The sequence below is a fragment of the Falco biarmicus genome, chromosome 12 (assembly GCF_023638135.1).
Source record: "Falco biarmicus isolate bFalBia1 chromosome 12, bFalBia1.pri, whole genome shotgun sequence".
NCBI lineage: Eukaryota > Metazoa > Chordata > Aves > Falconiformes > Falconidae > Falco > Falco biarmicus.
Window position 1 is genome coordinate 33,751,939 of NC_079299.1, and position 21,208 is coordinate 33,773,146.

Here is a 21,208-nt window from a genome sequence, read left to right on the forward strand (position 1 = left end):
GGCCAGTTAATGACCAGATAGCAACACAGCAAGCAGGTGTTGAGGCACTGACAGCTCATGGATGCTTCTGTGGAGAGCTCCTTGCATTGTGTACTTTTCAAGGAAAGATGCCAAAAAACTCTTCTTGTTGTATAAACTGCTGCCCTGTGAGCCAGTTACTCTTCTAGATGTGTCGGAGAACAGGGCTCACTCACTGCTGTGATGGTTCTTTATGGCCGCAGTTGGTCTTGTGGGAGTAAAGACTGAGGTGATGTTTGCCCGGGAAGAGGAGCTACACAGAGCCGATTCATCGTGTCCTTGCATCTAGCAGCTGGTTTGTGGGGAGCAGCAGCTTAGGTTTCATACAGTTGCTGGTGTAGAAAGTTTTGTAGAGATAGAAGTGTGGGCTGCAATGCTGGCAGCTTATGACTCAAAAGCAGCTGCACATGTAAGAGAGGGTTGCTCCGCTTCCAGTTTCCCCTTTCTGTCTTTGAAGCAGAAGCATGTGCTTCCCACACCACTTCTTGTGATACCTGGTGCCTCGTGCCTCTGAGCAGCTGCCAAAATCTTCCCCTTGCCATCTTTACAGCTCCTGTGAGTTACTGCGCTTGAAGGCACCAGGCACTGCTGAGGTGGGTGTGCGGCAAGCGCCGGGCTGCCCCCTGCACCTGCTCCTGTGGCACCTCGGCCCCTGCCTCGCCTCGGGCACAGCTCCAGGGCCCTGACCGCCAGGCAGAGGCCAAGAGCTGGGTGGAGCACGGGCTTGCCCTCCCCTTGCTCCTGATCAGCTTCCCTGCATGGGCGGTTGATCTCTTTGGAGAAGGCAGGGACTGCCAGGCAGTGTGTCTCCTGCTCTGCTTGAATCTCAAGCAAACGGCTGATGCTGGAAGGAAGACTGTTGAAACATCTCTTTGCCAGGCAGAACTGACAATTGCTTTCAGTGGTTTGATGTTAGTCCCTTGAAAAGTAATAGGTGGCCAGTCCCAGCTTGATTATTCTGCAATTGACTGTCATTTAGGTGCTTGCGTGATTGGCCTTAGGTTTTTCTGTGCTCCCTGCAATGGTAGGAGCTGGGGGGGTGGGCAGGGTGGTGTTCCTCTGGTTTCGGGTCCTCCCAGGGCCCTTTGCGATGCCCCCGTCAGCCCCTGCAGTGGCAGAGCAGATGGGGAGGCTGGTGTGGCGTGGTGAGGCAGTGCATGTAGCACTGGAGTAGAGTTACACTGGTAATTCAGTGAAAAGGCTGTTTTGCTGACTATTCAATATTGCAGGCGGCAGACCTGTTACCTGCAATAGATCTGTTTCATTATCAGACTAAATCCCTGAATAGTGTTTAATAATATGTAGAGCTTCAGGTAGTGGTTTCAATCGTGAATTCATATTTTTAACAATCAAATGTAGTTGCAGATCATTGTGAATCCGTTGCCATCTATAATAATGCTCCAGGTGCTGACACGTGTGCTGGTAGCCAGCCAGTGCCTTCCTTCAGAGATGGCTCCAGGTAACCTGTGACAGGAAGCCATAACATATTCACAGTTGCCTAAATTGCTCATATTCATGACTATTTGGTGCTTGAAAAACTTCACACTCTCACAGTGAAGTCAATTAAAATTTGTAAGTCTTGTGTTTGCAGACTTGAAAAAGGGGCTAAGGGGCAGGGAGGTGGTGAGATGTGTGCCAAGATATGTAGGTAAAGATGTGAAGGATAAGGGAGTAAAAAAAGTGAACAGGTTACTGTGCTGAGCAATTACACACTGTTTTAAGGAACAGAAATCAAAAGTGTCAGCAGAATGAGAAAGGATCACAGAATGGTTTGGGTTGGAAGGGACCTTGAAGACCACTTCGTTCCAACCCCCTCCTTGGGCAGGGACACCTTCCACCAGCCCAGGTTGCTCCACACCCCATCCAGCCTGGCCTTGAACTTCCAGGGATGGGGCACCCACAGCCTCTCCAGGCAGCCTGTGCCAGTGCCTCACCACCCTCTCCGTGAAGAATTTCTTCCCAACATCTAACCCGAATCTCCCGTCTTTCAGGCTGAAGCCGTTCCCCCTTGCCCTGTCGCTACATGCCCTTGTAAGAAGCCCCTCTCCAGCTGTCCTGTAGCCCCCTTTAGGCACCGGGAGCTGCTCCCAGGTCTCCCCGAAGCCTTCTCTGCCCCAGGCTGAACAGCCCCAGCTCCCTCAGCCTGTCCTCACAGGAGAGGGGCTCCAGCCCTCTGGTCACCTTCGTGGCCTCCTCTGGGCTCACTCCACCAGGTCCATGTCCCCCTGATGATGGGGGCCTGGAGCTGGATGCAGTGCTGCAGATAAGGATAAGAAGGCTACAAAAGCTGTAGAGACTTAGCAAGACCTGTGTCAGCAGAGTGTATCTTACTTAGCAATAATGACATGTATGGTTGTGTTTGACAATCTCGTTGGATTTACCAAACCTAATAATGGATGAAGACTGAGGAAATTTAGCAGGTACTTAAAACTGAGTATTTTTTCCTTCTGTTTTGACACTGGAACTTCTTGGTGAAGAAAGCCCTTTGGCTGTGTGTTCACTGTGATGTGCCATCAGTTAGGAAATGTGATTTTAATCCAGTAAGAGGAAATGCTAACGTAAGTAATAGATAGGCTGGAATTAAACCGGGAATGGATTTTGCTCACCGAAGGTATGCTCTGTGTTTTCCATATACTTGTCACACTCCTTTATAAAAAAAATTAGCAAATTACCTTTTTCTTTCTGAACATACATTTATTAGCGTTTTTTGACTTGCATTTTGACATCTTGATACAAATAACAAGAAATCCATTCTGTCAGTATTTTAGAATGCCAGTAGTTATTTAGAACTGACTTTAAGAAGGCACATTCATATTTGAAACTGAATGGTTTAAAAGTGATTATTATATCTAGAGACTGCAATAGGTTGCTCATTAGAGATTTAGGCCTAATGGAGCCGACCTTCCCATTTCTACTACTTAGTCACAGCTTGAAAGAGAAATACAATTTTTCTGTCTTTTTACACTTGTCAGCTTCTCTGTTTTGAATTGACTATTGAATCGAATTAGTGGACCTGTCTCCCTCTGCCCCTTCTCCACCCCCCTCCCCCCCTTTACAGGTACAGAAGGATTGCTGTTAAAAAAAATCTGCTAAGTACATCAGCTGTAGTTTGGGTTTGTAGCCAGAGACTTTCCATAGATAATTGCTTTCTTTTTCTTTAAAACCCAAACACGAATCCACATGACTAAAAAAAATTATTTAAATTTCATTCTTTTAATGGTTGACTTGAAACCTTGGCATGGCTTGTCATAATGTCAGGTGTTACTTTAAAAAGGAAAATATTTTATTTAAATATCCTTGGAGTTGTTTCTTAGATGGTCACATGCAGACACCTGCTCTGAATACAGTGCAAGATAGGGCTGTGCAGCTTTTTATTCCCTGTGGAGTCTGGCAGTTGTGGGGTTTTTTTGTTTGGGTTTTTTTTTTTCATTAGTAAGCATCGGCCCAAAAGCCTGTTCCCTGCTACTGAGCAGATGGCTGGAAGACCCAAGTGATCTGAATTCCAGAAGTTCCTGGTCAGATTGCAGAGTTCTAGGTGGCTGGTTTGGGGTGCCTAAATTATTAGGCACAGGTTCTCTGTTCCAAGGTCAGCACAAACAACAAAAAACCCTGGGCTGTTTGCTGGGGCGGCTGACCAACCAGGCATAGTTTCACATTGGGGCTGACGGGATCTACTGGTTTGCTGGCAGAGGCAGGTGTACTCCCAGCCTGGTGCTGTCCTCTGTTTTCCTGGTGTCTGCTCTGGAGCTTGTCTGACCCCCTCAGAGCATAGGTCCAGGTCACTAAACCGGCAGAAAACTAACCAAAATATGAAGAGAAAAAGTTTTCCAACCTTTTAGGGAGCTGAACCAGCTAACAGGGCTAGATGAACAGCCAAGCCAGTTCGAGGGCAGAAGTGGAACCTCCCTGTTAGGTGCCAGTACACCATAGCATGAGACTCCCCCTCCATCAGGTCAGTAAGCATTGCAGTTGTGTGTTTTTTCAGAGGATTACAAGAATAAATCCATAAAGGATGATAATACTAACGGGTAGAGGCTTTCGAAGAGAAAAACCAATGCAGTCTGATCTGTACGATGCAGTTGGCTGCGTACTGGCTAGAGCCTGGCACTGCTTCACACTCCCTCAGCTTAGAGCTTCCCCTGCAGGCGATGCTGCTGCCTGTGACCTGTGTCAGACCTGCCTGGTGACTGTGCTGGCTTTCTAGTGAGGCTCAGCTGACAGCAGTGGCACTTGCTGTTTTCACTGTGTAAAGCAAACGTGGGGGCTGTGGCTTCACCCCATATGCAAAAGGAGGAGCGAATTTACCTGTGCCTAGCAAGGTGCTCGGTGGCTTTTTCTCGGAGGTGCGGTTCCATGGGGGTGCTGAGTGCTGTGGTAAGTTGTGAGGCTGCTTGGCCAGGATGGCGCGGGTTCTTCCTGCTGCTCTTTCTCATGGTCAGGAAGGCATTGCTCACGTCTTCCTGCAGTGACTCAGGGGCTGTTTGAGAGTCAGCAGGAGGAAGATCTTTGTAAACTGTAATGCCAGTCGTACAGTACGGCTGGGGCAGAAAGAAGGAATGTCCTTGGCAGAAAGGAGCCTATGGGATGGACGTAGCACATTGTAACTGCTTCTTGCTTAAGATATACTTGGTGGAGTTGGCCTGTTGTAAACGGGGATTGAAACTTCTTTTGAATTGATCAGGATAATGCTGCATAGCAAAGGAGTGTGTGAGTGTCTGAGGTAGAGGAATGCTGATAAAACAGCATAGGGAAATGTTGCCTGCAATTCTTTGAGATGGCTGCTGTACTCAGCTGCATAATGCGAGTGGGACTCGGGGTCATGTCTTCCGGGCAACTGGAGACTCTTTGAACTTGGACTGGAAAGCGGTCTTTTCTTCATCTGCCAAGATTTTTGTTTGCTTGCTCCGAGATGCAGTGGTGGTGGTAGTGGAGATGGCCTCGCTGCAAACCTTTTCATTAGGTTTCACTAAGGGCAGCAGAGAGGGAATGCTGCCGGGGTTTATATACTGTTGTGGCATGTTATGTCAAGCAAACTGGATGCCGTTGCAGCAAAGAATGCCCAAGGTGGTGTGTCTTGCAAACTTCATACTTGGTTTTTGCTCAGCAAAATGAATTCCTGACTTCTGGCTAGAAAATGCTGTACTACTTGGGATACAGCCCTGGTGCTGATCTCACCCACTTTAAAATGAGTTCTTGCCCTCGTATCCAAAATTAGGATTGTGTTCCACCTTAGCTGAAGTGTTACAAGGCAGTTCTCTTTTACTTGAATCAGTCTGTTCAAGTGCAGTTGTGAAAAGCAGCCACCCATTTCTTTCTTGCCTTGTTACTTTTCATCCTCCACAATATTGTAATGCTGGCTTAGTGTCCCTTCTGAAACAACTCTTGCAGATGGAACCCTTCTAATTATATTTTTGAGAAAGTGAATGCTACAAACAATCAAATCATTAAGTTCCTCTAACCCAGGGGTCCTCAAACTATGGCCCCCCAGGGTCCTCAATCGGGCCCTCAGTATTTACAGAACACCCCCCCCGCCCCGCCCCGCTGGGTGTTGGGCGGGGAAACCAAGCAGCCGCAGATGACGTCCTGCTACTTCATCCGCACGCCGGCCCCTCTGTTCAAAAAGTTGAGGCCCCCTGTTGTTCTAAGCTGTTGTACAATATGTTGAGGCTGCAGATTTAATATATTTAAATAAAAAAGCTAGCCAACCTGGAAGGTTTTGTACTGGCATAAACCAGGAATTATTCTTCCTCTGAGAATGATTTTAAGAGGCCGCAACCCTTACTTTTTCCTTTTCAAGGGGAAGTCCAAATAGGATGCGATTTAAAAAACAACCAAGCCAAAACCAAAAAGTTTGTAATCTCTGGTGCTAACTTGCCCAGACTTCTTTTCCATGCCTCTTCCACTCACTTGATGTCATACTGTTTTTGTTCCTTTCTAGCTCATTGACACAATTGCATCAGAAATCGGAGAACTGAAACAGGAGATGGTACAGACAGATCTCACAGTGGAAGAAAAATCTGCTGATTTGCGAAGGTGATTAAAATGTTTATTTTCATAGTTACTGGAAGTGTACTGTGACAGGAATGTTATCCTTGTGCATTCTTCTTGAGTAGCTTATGTCCTAGCATTTTTCATCCTAGCAGCATAAGCGTGTGGATAATCTTGCTTTTGATTAAAGGAATTTGCCTTTGTGCAGGAAGAGTTCCGAGAGATTCAGTTGTTCTGTGTATTTGCCTTAATATCTTGCAAAAGCAACTGGACTTCAGTTCCTTGTTACAAACTTCGGATAATGATGAACATGTAAAGCAGGAAACTACTAATGTTATTCCCATTGTCTATGGCAATGAGCTTTGGTTTCATGCTGTAAAGACTGAAAATATCCATTGCTTCAAGTGGCTTTGTGAAGATTCCACGTACAATAACATGATTTATGTTCTCAAGTTAGGAAGTAAAATTTTGGCTATTACTAGCTGATGCTATATGTGGGTTGTGTGTTCATAAGGTTCATTTTTATGGGAGTAACTTGCACATAAAAAAAAAATAATTAAGTAGATGGGGGCATTTCCTTAACCTTAAAATTGAGGTGCATATTACAGCACAGATAAAAGTTCTGGCCTTTTAAAATAGATCATGCCACATAGGTGTGGACTTAAGAAATTTGTAAGGTTAAACTTGTACCTTTTAAGCGGGCATAGCAGGACCCCAGCTTTCTGGCTTTGCTGTGGCTATTGTGCTTAATGGGTAAATGTCTGTTAAACTGACATCTGGAGGACAGTCAATACTTGAACCATTGTGTTAACCAGAGAACACTTTTTTTTTTTACTTATTGTTGAAATCTTTGTTGCAAGAGGAAAGCAACCAGTGCTGGTGTCCTGTTTTATCTGTCTGCCAGTTCTGGAGCTGGTGGGCTTTTTTCAAGTCAGTGAGTTAATGAAGTGGGTAATAGTTTGTTATTTAGAATTCCATGTATGGGTTTTAGCTTTTATTCTTTTTATAGTAGCTTTTGAGATGGGCTAAAACTTAGTACAATATAAATTTAATTATTTTAAATAAAACATTGAACAGCACCTTTATTGCCCAAGTGGTAAAGAACATTAGACAGCTAACTAAAATCCTTGGCTATGCTGCCCCCGGTTGCACATTATTCAAGTTCTAAAGCTTTTGAAAGCACAGTTCTTTTATGGAGCAGAAAGGGTACTTTCTCCATCTAGGTGGATTCAGCTAATTAATTTCAATGATCATTAGCTACTTTTCAGGGAAAAAAAGGCCTCTGGTATCTTTGAACACAGTATATGCATGAAAGACTAACATCTATCTGTACTAAAACCTTGGTGGAAATGCTTAGCTAGAAACAGTCAATTGTCTCCCCATTTTACAGACACGGGGGGGGGTGTGTTTAACTGATTTTTTTAAAGGGATTTTTTTAACTGAATTTGTTAATTTTGAGTTCAAAACATATTTTGATTAATTAAAACATGTAAGTAAAGCTGACCTAACAAAGCAAGTAATGCAATTTCCATGACTACATAACTGACTTCAAGTTGAAATAATAGCCATCCAAGAAAAAAGAAAATAATTCTTTTCTGTCACTTTTAAGATGATAAATGAAAAAAAAATATGAAATCTGATTATCTTAAAGGTCTTTTCCAATGTGAAGGATTCTAGGATTCTATGAATTAACATCAATTTTTGTATGACTACAACTACGTGCTTCTGTGTGAGGAAGAAGTTGTTGAAGTTGGTATAAATTATATAACTAGTTGTGCACCCATACCTTTTGTTAATATAGAACTACAGAGCAAGATTACAGTAATTGCAACGGATGTTTTCCAGGTTCATGTTGAAACTAGACTCCCCACAAAGATGTGTTTACTATCGTAACTTTTTTTCTTTGTAGTTAGCTTAAAACTTTGCAATGAATGTAGGTTGCTTTTATTATTGTGCTTTCTGCTGTTTAGAAGTTGATATGTTGATGTGGCATTTGGATTTGCATCTAAAGAAATTTGAGCTAAAAGGGATGTCTGATCTTCCTTGCTCCTTTTTCACCTCGGCATATATTCACATGCACCCATGACAGTTTTAGAAAAGCAGCAGTTCCAAGAGCTCTCAACTGTATTCAGAAAAAGAAGTACACAAAATCGTGTGTCTGCAGCTTCAGCGTTGCAGTGTGTGAGTTTTGTTTGGTTTTGTTGGTGTGTTAGTTTTGGTTTGGCTTTTTTGGTGTGCGTTTTTTTTGTGGTTGTGTGGTGACTTTCAGATTTATACTCCTCCTCCAAGTCAGACTTTGGACTCGTCTCCCCTTTCTACATCTGTGGGCCAAGTCAGTATTGAGAATGATTCAAAGTAACTGGGCCTACAGCTTTGGCTTGTAAGCATGGAAAAGCCAGGCGAAAAAGAGGCTTGTAAAAATTGTTTTAAGTGAGATGCTCATGCCACCTGTTTCAATATTCCATGGTGTTTTAAAGCCTGGACTCTTTCCCAGTGCAGACACGTATCTCAGTAATGCAAATGAATGGAGTTGTCAGAAAAGGGCATAAATGGGATAAATTTCTGACCTGCACTGTACTGGTTTGAAATGGTTAAGTAGAGAGTTTCTGTGTGGAATGGCAGCCCAGGTCCATGTAGGATGAGGGAGCAACATGATGTAGCTAGTTGCATCCAGATGGTCTTTTAGAAGGCACTTGGGTTCCCTGCATTGCCTTTGTGAATGGCTCTGCAGAGTAAGAAGCTGACCCTCTGAAAGCTGTGGTCTTTCTGGAGCATTTGGTGCCTGTGAGGTGGTTCAGGGATGCTTTGCTGGTGGTGGCAGCTGCTGCAGCTTACTCCCTCCCTGCTCCTTTATCAAGGCAGAACTTTGCTCCCTTCCTCATGTTTTGTGCTGGACAGCCCTCATGTTGGTGTCTTTGGCATTTTCCTGCAATAGTTATTAACTTAAGTAGAATTGTCTTCTGTGTCACCAGGCAGGTGAATTGCTTCTGTTGTTGGGTAGGCAAGTATCCAACAGCCTTTTCCCCAGCAGCTTTCTCCTGTCCCTTCAGTGCTGAGGAGTGGAGATAATGCTCAGCAGTGGTCTTACACCCCCTCCCAGCTGCTGCTCAGCATAACTCTATAGGCTAGGCTGGTGGGATTAAAGCCTGTTAGACTTGTAGGATTTACAGAAATCCAGGCACTTTTGCAGTGGGGAGCAAACAGGGTTAACTGTGGGGAGTCTTTGGTGGGACTGGAGCAAGGTTCATGCTCATCTGCAATTTAGATTCACTCTACCTGCCTGTTGCTGTTGTCTTGGCCCTTGTGATTGGGTAGGAAACAAGAGGAATATTCCTTGCTGCTGAATAACGGTGGAGTGAGAGAACAATTAACCTGGACACACAGCTGTGTTTTGCAAACCTTCGCAACACAGCAAAGACTTGGTAGCAAAGCTGGCTAAGCTGCATCGCTGGGGAGATGCTGAGCATCCTGCTGCCATGGGCAAAGAGCAGACCTTCTCCCTCTTCCCCACCCCCCAGCTCCCCACTCCACCCCCCACCCCCCCCCTTAACATGATCCTGGTGTGCGGTACCCTAAAAACAGAGGTCAGTCCAGGGAAAAAAATGGAGTAAGGAAATGTGGACACATTCAAGTGCAAGTTAAGAGTTCTTATCTTAATTATAGCATCAAAGCCGGTCTCTCACTATGACCCTCCTCCTGGCTAGTAAGTGCATCTGGGATGATGGCCGAAATCCAGGGTTGCCCTTTCATTTGGGCTGATAACCCCAGCCTCCTCCATGGTGCAGGAGCAGACTGAATCGCTCAAGTGCTGATGGTCATCTAGGTCCTTCCTACAACTCCTTTCATGCCCTCAGAACGGTGAGTACGTTCTTCCACAGAGAGGTGTGTACGTGTGTTTGTGTAAATCCTACAGAAGCTGCCTTAGCTTAATTCAACACAGAAAACCCATGGAACAGCATTGGTCATCCCCATAGGATGTGCATGCAAGCTGGATGCACCTTTGCTGTGCCCGTAATCCCAAAGAGAGAAAAAAAGTCCATTTCTCAGTCTACAGTTTGTCTGTGCAGGATGTTGGGGAGGTTGACAGTAGCTTCAGAGAGCAGATAGGCTCATTGTCCCGAGTCCCACCAAAAAAATGGGAGAAATGTTACAAGTTTAGAGTTTATAAGACTAGAGCAAGAAGCATAGGTAGGATTTGAGACACCAAAAAGAAAAATCGCTGTAGAAAACAGTGGGAGGGCAGGAGCATTTGCTTCATGGATATGTGGTCAAGGTGTATGTTACAGTCCTGTGGGTAAGAGGGAGAGGATCATTCTGGTTACAGGTTTCAACCTGTTCCTTGCCCTTTTTACTGTAAGCTAGGTCTAACCAGGAGGCAGCACAGCATTGTTTAATCTTGGCAGTAACCTCTGTTTACTTCCTACATGCTTATGGGTTTTCTCAAATCTAAGGAAACTTCCATGAATCATGTGTTTTCTTTAATTCACTGCAAGTTGCATTAAACTCCTCTCCCACTACAGAGGAACCATTGTAGTACCCCTGCATTAATGTAGACCATCCACGGAGGTCGACTTATGTTTTGATTTTTTTGTTTAATGTGATGTAGTCAGATTGTTTTTTATTGGGAGTCACTGTAAAAAAAAAAAAAAAACAAAAAAAAAAAAACAACAAAACCAACAACAAAAAAAAACAACCAAAAATCCCAAAGCCAAAAAAACCCCGCAAAACCTCAAAAGTAAAAAGCAGGAAATAAGTTTATTTGTTGCATAATGTACAGCATATTTTGCTGGCATTTAGGTTATGGCAACTTCTTATTCTATAGACTTGAATTAATCAGGCGGTTGTGAGGAACTAACATGGCTCTTCTTTCCATGCTGTTGTTTCCAGTGAAGCTACACACACATATCCCAGTCCCAGATTTCAAGAACTCCTGTGTGTCAGGGTTTGACTGTACGTTTAGTGACTGGATCATTAATCAAAATAAATTTAAGAATAAAAAATAAACTTGAGCCTGTGATGCTCAGTTGTGCTCAGCCATTGCAAATAGGCGGTCAGAGCAGACCAGTGGATTTCTGACTGCACATAACTCCTGGACCTTGGGAAGCAGCTTCCTGATGGATTCTATGTGGCTTGCTAGATGTGGTTTTTCCAAGCTGTGCTCTTGCCAGAGTTCAACAGGTCTGATCTTTCTCACTGCCTCTTTCTTTATTATTTGGGTAGGAAGTATTTTTTTTAAAGTGTTGTTTGTTCCCAGTTTACCTTCCTGTGGATTACAATAACATACTAGTACTGATCTAGCTGAGGTGCGTTGGGGTGGTTTGAACTAGTGGTGTTTAGGAGCGCCAGAAAGTCTTGTCATGATCAGATACTCATAATCTTTGGCTTATTTCTTGAGGGGAGCAGAAGCAGCTGCAACAAGGAGGTGCATGTGTATCTAGGTTAGTAAGGTTCCTCCTTGGATCTCAGCCATGTGGGAAGGATTGTGCATCTATGTACCTCGAGGTTCCAAAAACCCGTCAGCTCCCTATTCAAATTAATCTTCTGATTTATAACAGTTTGACAACATTAAGCCAGCCATACCTAAGAGGGACACTGTTGACCCTACGTACATGTGCAAACTCTTACTGGCTTTAGATTGTTTAGTGGTAGCGAGCAGTGCCAGGCCTTTTAGTTGATATCGGTCATGCACCTTTTTTGCACGTGATGTAACTCTTTTTTTTGTAGGCAAAATATTTTTCCCTCACAGGCGTATTCCCTCTGCAACATGTTTAGTTTCCACCTCTTCAGCAAGGAATGGAAAGAAGTTATATCTAGATAAACCCACACCCAGTGTCAGTGTGTAACATGTACTTTGCCACAGCTGTCTTTGGTTTGTATTGCTAACTGGCTCCAAAGGTGAGTGGAAAGCTTTTGAGCAATATTTACTGGAGGTATAGCTCATGAAAACACTTTTGTGATTCATGGGTCTACTTCTGTGGACATTCAGCCATGGTCCCAGCAAAACCTAGTGTTTCAGTGTATGACAGGGGAACACAGGAGTCCTATTGTCACAGTCTCAGAGCCCTGTCGTAACTGATGTAAACACAACTTCCCTTCCGCACACCTCATGCTTCTGTGCATTTTGTGCCCCTTGAAGGCATATTGGTAGTTACCAACAGCCTTTGATGCTTGAGGAGGGAAGATCAGCTGCATTTTAGATGCCTTACAAATCTAAAAGGCATAATATCCTAAATAAAAAGATAAGAGGATGAAAAGGAAGGGAGAGGCATGCAGGTGATCCGGTACTGATAATTGATCCAGGAAATGAAAAGTTTGAATGGTGTGCCAGTTCTTATCTGAGCATGCAGTGAAAGTTCTCTACACCATTTCTTTTCCTTTTTAGACCCGTCCAGAGATGCTGCAAGTTGCTGACCAAAGCTACAAAAAAAGCAGTTTGGTTGTTCTGGGGTTTTTTGTTGGTTGGTTGGTGGGATGGGTTTTGTTTCAGGGTTGTGCACTTCTTGTGGGGCCAGGGGGGTGTGATTTTTGTTTGGTTGGTTTTAAGTATTCAGTGGCTCCTGTGTTTGTTGAAGTCTTTACCCAGTTGCTCTGGGTACAGTAGCTGGCCTAATGAAGGTGGTAAATGCTGTTCATGATGCTTACAGCCTACCCAAAAAGCAAAGATTATAAGAACGGCAAGACGGTTTGCAGTGGAGAAATGCAGCTGCGTTGCCCTCTGCTGCTCAGGGCCTCTTCTGCCACCAGAAAAAGTCTGTTAAGGGGAACGCAGCCTCTGTGCCTGAGTCTTAGTGAGTCAGATCTTGAGTTTGCAGGGTGTTTTTTTGTCTGTGCTCAAATACTGTCATCAGGAAGTTACCGGAGTAACTATTCTGTAGTGATTTCTAGCGCTGGAAGAATCACAGGATGTACTTTTAGCTCAAAAATGGGGAATTTGAACCAGCAACACATGTACAATCGTACCGGGTGTTCTGTGTTATCTGAATGATGGCAAAGCTTTGCGTAACAAAAGGAATTCTCAAAGTATTCAATTTATCTGGGTTTTTCATGCATAACAAGTGTCTGTAGCCTCCAAGAACTGTACTTCATTACTGCATTTAGCAATAATTTGCCTGCCCCAAATAAGTTTTAACTTTATTTTGCCACATTCACACTTAGCTTAACCTTTATTCCTTGCATAGGAGTCGATCCAGAGCCAAAGGAATTAGGAGCATAAATATACAATTCCATACTTTCTTATGATCCTGGGAATGGTAGTACTAAAATGTGAGGTAAGGACCTTTCACAGCAAAATGGCAAAAACGTAAATATTTGGAGAATTCAGAGCATGGACCATTAAAAAATTACTGCCACTTAATATGATTTCTTAATGAAGCTGTGCCTTGGGGGGCGGGGTTATGTGGGGGATTTAACCCCTTCCTCTCCCCCCTCTTCCCCTCCCTTCTCCTGACTGAGGTCTCTGACCACTTGTTTGCAGAGGGGAACAAAGATGGGTATGCAGCTGCAGAGATGACAGGGGTGGTAGAGCAGGACAGGCAGGACAGTAGTCTGAGGGTTAAGATGGAGAGATGCTAGTTCATAGGCTTCTGTTGTGGAAGTAGTCCCTACAGGCAGAGAAAGTGCTTGCATTTGCAGCATTTGTCAACAGGCAGTGGGTTGCTCCATTGCCAGAGTATTGAACAGATTTTTCTGGCAGGTGGGACAGAGTAAGATTTCTGTGAGTTGCAGCTTTTGCAGCCTGTCTCGGAATAAAAATATCTGAATTGCATAAATACCTTGGAAAAACTTCTCTTCAAAATGTGAACATAACAAGGAAAGGATGTGAAATAGTCAGTTGGTCATGTAGGCACATAAACCTGTATCTGAAGTGATTGCTGGATTTCAACAAGCTAATTGAAGAATGCTAAGGCTTATCTCAAAGCTAGCTTTTAACTTGAGGACAAGTGAAAGAAAGAAATCTTGTGGATAAGATAATTTCTGTGTATACTAATTATATGAATTCTCAGTAGAAGTACCAGTCCAGAGTGCCAGCAGTGCTAATAGCTTTGTGATAACTCTGTTTGCTTAAATGAGTGATTGTTTATGGGAGGTTGCCATGTCTAATTTAATTTTTTTAAAAAAATTTTCACAGCCTAGTAAAGGACATGGATAATGTCTCTCCTGAGAAAAATGATGTAAAAAGCTGCGTCCGGGACTCTGGATATGACAGCCTATCCAACAAGCTAAGCATATTGGACAAGCTCCTCCATACTCACCCTGTGTGGCTGCAGCTTGGTCTGAACGATACTGAAGCCATGGAAATTCTGCAGGCCCAGCCTCCTGGGGTAAGAAATTGTGTTTCTATTTATTTGATGCAAGTGTTTTAAAAAAATTAATCCCCCCAAACAAACAACAAACCAAACAAAAAAAACCCCCCAAAAAACCCTAAGCAACTAACATCCCACCCCCATTTCTTCAGTGCTTTAGATAATCCGAGTGAGGGTTTCCTGAGCACTTGGCAGCTGGACCAGTTGCAGTGTGACCCACTACCCAGGCTAATACATTGGAGGATGAGTTTGAGGTCCTCTGGAGCTGAGAACCAGACTGCTGCAAGTACAGCTCCAAAGCTGGGCCTTGCTAAACCAAGGCTGTATGTAACAGGTGTATTTTCCCCAAAATGAGAAAGCAATAGATAAATGGGATATGTCAGTATTTTATCCTTTACTGGTGCCTGCACTACAGTTGCTGTGATGGAAACCAGGTCCTGTCTGCTTGGATGAGGCTTTTGGCATGTGTCTGATGCTGCTCCATCCTGGTGCAGCAGGATTGTGTGAACAGGCTGGTGTTATACAGGAGCATTCCTCCGTCTGTCTCCTCCAGACACTGTAACTTGACTCAAGACTTGGGATTTGCCGTGTGTTAAACTGGAGAGCTCAGAGAAGGGCATAATGAACTTGGTGTCATGTGTCTGTGTTATACGAGGTTGAGATGCTTTTCTAAATATTCTGCTGTCATTTTACACCAAGCTGTTTGACCTGATACAGTAACAACAGAGTAAAATTGTAAGACATTTTATGTAGATCAGAGATCATGAAGTTGTTTTAGTTCCTGTTGCCTATAATATTTCTCTATTAAGGCATCTGTGATGAAGCTAAACCCATGTCCTTTTGCCTTCTCCACAACAGATATTTCTGGTTAGGAAATCTGCAAGATTGCAGAAGAAAGTCCTCTCTCTCTGTCTGCCCAGTGAGTGTGGGTCCTGCCTAAAAGAATTTGCAATAAAAGAAAGCACATACAGTAAGTTGTGAGTTACGTTCCTTTCAGCTATTTGGCACCCTGCATGAGCCTGGAGCACTCTGCATTGGTGAAGCTCACAGCAGAGGATACCCAAAGTCATGCAAATAGTGTCACCAGCTGCCTTCGGTGCTCTCTGAGGAGGGCTCTTTGAGTGGGTCAGGCCACGTCCTGGAGAAAGGAAGATACACAGAAACACCTAAGTCTGTCCTGGACACAACTGGAAAAATTTTTTTCAAGCACCTTGCTGAATCCAGGATTCATTGCTTATTATGGGTAGTTATCCTCTGTAGAAACTTAGTTACCTTCTGTCTATAGTCTATAGACAGACTATAGTCTATAGTCCTGTCTGCTGGCCACGGAATGTGCATTTTCTTGTGCTCAGGGGTGTTCTTGAATGCAACTCTGTCATGAGTGCTCTCTGTCTAAAAAGTTGGGTGTGGTTGGTTTTTTTTGCCCTTTAAAAAAAAGTAGTAACTAGATGGATTTTAACCCTTTGGAACTGTTTCTGATGCGAGATCGATGGTTTTTGTTTTTTAATTCCAACTGTGTTTATTCCCTGTTTTCTAATTGAAATGAGAAAATGTGAGAGTTCCAAGTCATCTTTAAAACAATACTGCCCTCATCTCTTGAGAGGGTGGGTGTGAAAATTGTTTGAGAGATATAGGAATGAAAAAGAGAAGCTGCAGCTGTTGAGTGTACATGGTGCAGAAACTGCAAATGGAGCAAATGGTTCATTCCAACAAAAAATGAAAACTGTAGAAAAGTTGCAGCAATTTAAGTTGAACTTCCCTGCAGCAGAGGGTCTGTAGTTAACTTCTGTTAGCAAACTGAGATCATTTTGTTGAGTTTTTCCTTTTTACCTCTCCCTTCCGTGCTCACAGCAACAAAAAGTTAAATCTGCATGTCTGGTTTTGGTTCCTGTTAGAAACGAGGCATGGCAAAGAGAAGAAAAAGCTATCAGTGACAGTTGGTCGAAGTGTGATCTAAAGCTGTGTTTGTAGGCTTGTTAAACTAGTGAATTACCTCTCTCCCACCTAGAAAATAAAATAATAATGTATTTCCTTTCATGAACAAAATTTTACCACAAGGGGGAGGTATCTATTGACGTTTTTACTCACCAGTCATAGTTGAGGTTTTAATTGTAATTGGGGATCTGAACACTCATCTTCTCTTAGCCTGCCCCCAGATCACCTGCCTGCTTACCATCTGCATAGTTAGTGTGTCTCTTAAAGAAATCCCTTTATCTGGGCACATAAAATGACCAGGTTGACCTGTCCTTCAGTGTAAAGGCTGGCTAAAAGATCAGTACCTGACTTCAGGTTCTCCTCTGCTTCATGTGCAGACGTTATAGTCAGTAGCACTGGAAGTTTGGTATGGGGGACCTGGCTTTATAGCATGGAGTACTGACAAAATTACACCTTTGCTGCTCCCTGAGAGGCATTTCTGAGGTATCCACAGCTGCTGCGTGGCTTCTGGCTTTCCCCACCAAGGCCAGGAGTCTGCCTTGTTTCAGCTCAGATGTCTGAAGCGTCTGCAGTAATGGAAGTACTCTCCTTGGGAGATGAATTTCAAAAGCATTCTTCTTCTGGTGAAAAAGCGACAGTGTGCGCATGCCAGCTGGAGATTTGCCCCCATGGTCTGGCTTTTTTAGCTTGGGGGTGGGCTGAAGCAATCACAGACTTCACATTCACCCCTATATAGAACTTGGCTGAGGCTGCAAGAGACCAGTGTTTGTGTACTTCAGGAACTGCCTTATGCTGCCTTTATGTTTCATAAATGCTATTCCTTCTGTTCTGGTTTTGGTTATGCCCAGAGGCAAAAAATCTAGACCATTTTGCTCTAGGAGTTTCTTCCACTTGATCTTTGTAGTCATTGGGTGAGGTATGCTGCTGGAATCAGAGAGAGTTTAAGTGAGGTGGCAATCACTTCTATGTGATTATTACTGTAAACAAGTATTTCTATCAGTAAGAAACAATGGTATGGAGTGGAAAAAGTTGAAAGGCACTGCTTGTGTCTTCCTCCCCCATGGTGCAAGGCAAAAGCATGAAGCAGTATCATCTGAGATTAAGGGATTTTTAGGTTAAATGGTTTTCTTGACGTGGATGAAAATTTATCATCTTCCATTAGGTGCTAACACATCTGGGTGGAAGAGAAGTGAGCAGAATGGAATGCAAGAGGAGGAAATAAGAGATTTAAAATTAGGTGTATTAGTACACTGGGCAAACAGAGCCTCAGTTATTGATTATTGTGTATTAGCAAAATGTGCAATTCTCATCATGCTCTTATCTGTTTCTTGGGAATTGGACCGTATGTTTGGAACCGAAAATGCAAAATCACTGCCAAGATTATGCTTGAAGATGCCTTAGCAGAGATGTGTACTCTTCTGTGCTGTTGTCGTCTCTTAACCAAACAGTAGCTAGGTGCAAACTTATTAATTCTGTGCAAAAATTTGAGATGCATTTTATTAAGCTTTTCTAACAAATGATGAATAGATGTGTGATTCCCTTTCGTAACTTTCTTCACAGCGTTTTCCTTGGAGGGGTCTGGCATAAGTTTTGCTGATCTATTCAGGCTCGTTGCTTTCTACTGTATTAGCAGGTAGGATGGTGTTATGTTCTTAGTCACATTTGCTAGACTGTCTTGAAAAAGTGTCTCAAGGATATGACTCAGCATTTTTATGTTGCCAATCCTCCTGGGTAGTCTTAGAAAGTGATGGGATAAATAAGAGATGAGGATTGGAAGCAAGTCTCTTTGTCTTATTTGGTACTGATTATTGGAAGGCTAGTGTTACATTACACACCCAGCTGTGAGGTGCTGCCAAGTTGAACTTTAGCTGATATCTTGTAATGCTTTCTTAACGGCTCTGTAACTCAATAAGCACCATAAACTGTCTTGCAACATGCATTTCTTGGAGTTACTAGCAAAAAGCATTTTTGGAGCTTAGTGGAAAAATGTCAAGATTACACTGTAGAACATAGCAACTGAGAGATGCGAATGTAAATTGTGAACAACAAGAACTGCCTCATCAGCTTTCCAATTTATGGTTGCCCAACTTGTTTTACAGGTAGTAGGCAGAGAAAAAATAGCTAGTCTTTTTATCTCTTTTAAGTGCTTTTCAATTTGACTTTAGTTTACTGGTGAAAACTCCCAGACTGATACTCAAGCCTTACATTTATCCACAGACAGGACGTGGCCAGACTGCACATCTGCACATTTTCTGAAGGAGGGGTGGGTGGGGAGAGGCAACTTTGATGGCCTTGGTTCTTTTACTACAGTGAGGTTGCCAATTAGTGCCAACAGTGGTGATTTGTGGTGTGGGAAAAGCTCACTGGGATATACCTGGGTTGCTGTCTGCTGTTTTTGTTTGTGGTGAATTGTCCAGACCCCCTTTGTTACAGGCCTCCCTTTTGTCATGCTGTACATATTGGAAGTGTCTTTTCAGATACTTTTTAGGTAACACGTCTTGTGCATATGCTTGATTTGAATTTGAGTGGTGTTCTGAGATCCTGTTTTTTCAACAAGGTAACATACAATGTAGAGAATATTTATGGGATTAAAGCCCACTATCTGTCTCTGTTACAACAGATTGGCTTGTTCACAACCTTAAAAAACCAATAATGCTGACACCTATTGTATGTAGGATTCTGGTGCTCCATTTGTTCTCATTTACTTTTCATTACATAGGTACTTCTACTACACATTTTGCAGTCTAGCATACACTGTTGTTTGAGGGTGTATCAGTACCAATTGAGCAGGCAAGTGGTATAGTACTGGTTGATGGCAGCATTCATACAATGTACATATGGTTAAGTCGTTTTGTCCCTTAAAATCTCTGCCCAAAAGCTTTTTACACTGTATTTGGCTTATGTTGTTGTTCATGTATTTATCTCCCTTTGTAGACATCTGTTGAACATCTAGTATGCAGTGAAGAGAAACCACATATGAGAATAAATCATAAAGACTTTCTTAAGTTGTGTTTTCAGTCTAGTACAGAGTAGCACTAACTAATTCCTAGCTTAGAAATGTTTAGAGTAGCTGCCCAAGTACTCATTTAAATATTTTTTCTGAGAACTGGAATTTGGCTTTAAGAGCAGTCCACAGCATATTCAGAAAATAAGAAGCTTTGATAAAGGGTTGAGGGCAGATAAAACTTTTGCTTCTCACCAGTATGCTTGTAAAAGACCAGGTGTAAAAGCTTCTGCTGTACTAGCAGAAAATACTGGATAGTTCTGTGGAAACGAGCCTGAAGAGAGTCCTGGGGACCCAACTGCCATTTGCACTTCACACCACTTTCCAATGTAAAGGAGCCCTGGGGCTGGTAATGTTTTCACTGTGTGCTGTGTGTTTAAGGTTCTTGCTACCTGCCACAGCTCAAGAAGAAAATAAGAATCAGAACTTGACCACTGCCAGTGTTGAAAACAAATGCTTTTAAAGCTGTGGATGTTGTTATGAAAACCACGATTGTTTTTGACAACAGGGATGTTCTTCCATTCACCCTGAAGTTGCCTCATGCTATAGCTGCTACAAAGACAGAAGCTGAACTTGAAGAGATTGCTCAGCTTGGACTGAGTAAGTAGTTGTCTTTAAAGATGTTATTCTGTGTAGCATTGCTGTAAGCTTGAAGAAATAGTCTGTATCAGTAAGTAGCTTGCATTGGTCAGTGATGATACAGATTTCATTTAGAAAAACAGCTTCTCCTGTTGAGAAGGCCAAACCTTGCACTTGCCCAATGGTGACCTTGGTGCTCTTCCTTCTTTCTGTGCCTTCTGTGACATTTTTTTGTTAGTGCTGTTTCCTTCCTTCCTTTCTTCTCTTCTTTCCTCTATGGGCAGCCTCTGGGCAAAGCAAATCTTAACAATCCCCAGACAAGTATTTGATGTAGCTTCTCCTCCAAGAGCTCATGTTGGCTGCTGGCTTGCGTAGCAGGCACTAGCTTGATAATCTCCTGGAGTTGCAAGGAGAGTGTATGAATTGAGGTTCACTGTTAATAAAACTTCTGTTCAGATTGAGGTATGATCTTAGAATGGTGGGTTTTGAGATCAGTAGTTCAGTGCAGTAGCATGTTGATGGGAGGAGGAGTGCATACCTAAGATACGCAGAATGTATCCATGTGCATTGGTTTGACGTTTTTTAAATAATAAAAGAAAATGCACTTGCATAGCTTGGCTGGTACAACCAAACACAGGCTCATTGGAAAATATGCCTTGAGCTTGCGGGAGAGACAGAGTCTGGCTGGATGTGAAACATGGGCTCCACCCTGATGAGTTGTTGAGCAACTCCTGCAAAGTGCTGAATGGCCTCATTTCCTTTTGCAGGAAGGGAGGGTTGACTGTCAGCAGTCTCTGTCGCAGTAGACATTTGAATAATCTTTGATTTATGAACAGATCCTTGCTAAATCTGAGTGTTGGTATGAGGCTCTCTAGAACCATTTGGTGGGACTTTGCAGCAAAGCCATATGCAGGGAAGTATTGCACTGCTTTGCATTTTGTTTTGCTGCAGTAGCAATGCAATTAAAGGATTAGTTTTAGAGAGGAGATTAATGACTTCTGCACTGCTTATTTGCAAGTTTAGGGAATTATATATGTATTTTCCAATATATTTTCAACAAATACACACAAAAAAGCATGGATTTTTCAAGTAACGTTAGGTGAGTTTTTCCATAGGAGATGTTAATGGTGGTGTCGAGCAAACTCTCCAGACTAACCATACTGTCTTTGTCCTCAGTACCCGAGAGCGCTGTGGCCTACTTGCTGCAGAGTTAGTCTTGCTCTTGGAACAGTCTTTGTCCTCATTGTGTGTGTTGTTTTGTTAAGCTAATGCATTTGAAAGCTGAGGAGGAGACTGATGGATCAGTGTCTGTGTGGTTGGTGTATTTGGGATCAGTTAGCTACTATACACCAGATTAAGATCACAGTTTCTGTGAGCAAAA

The 21,208-nt window shown here is 43.0% G+C and overlaps 1 protein-coding gene across 10 annotated transcripts in view; it reads left to right on the plus strand.

Moving 5' to 3' along the window:
• LOC130157758 (sodium/potassium/calcium exchanger 3-like) overlaps positions 1–21,208 on the plus strand; it is a 280,298-nt gene that overhangs the window by 232,348 nt on the left and 26,742 nt on the right. For all 10 annotated transcript variants that reach the window (XR_008825023.1, XR_008825024.1, XR_008825025.1 and 7 more), the window contains 5 exons: positions 5,957–6,051; positions 14,135–14,327; positions 15,168–15,279; positions 17,805–17,877; positions 19,757–19,848. Coding sequence is in view for 6 of the 10 variants with exons in the window: in XM_056357686.1 (XP_056213661.1) it covers positions 5,957–6,051; positions 14,135–14,327; positions 15,168–15,279; positions 17,805–17,877; positions 19,757–19,848 (565 nt within the window). In the remaining 4 variants the exon portion in view is untranslated. The remainder of the gene's footprint in view (positions 1–5,956; positions 6,052–14,134; positions 14,328–15,167; positions 15,280–17,804; positions 17,878–19,756; positions 19,849–21,208) is intronic.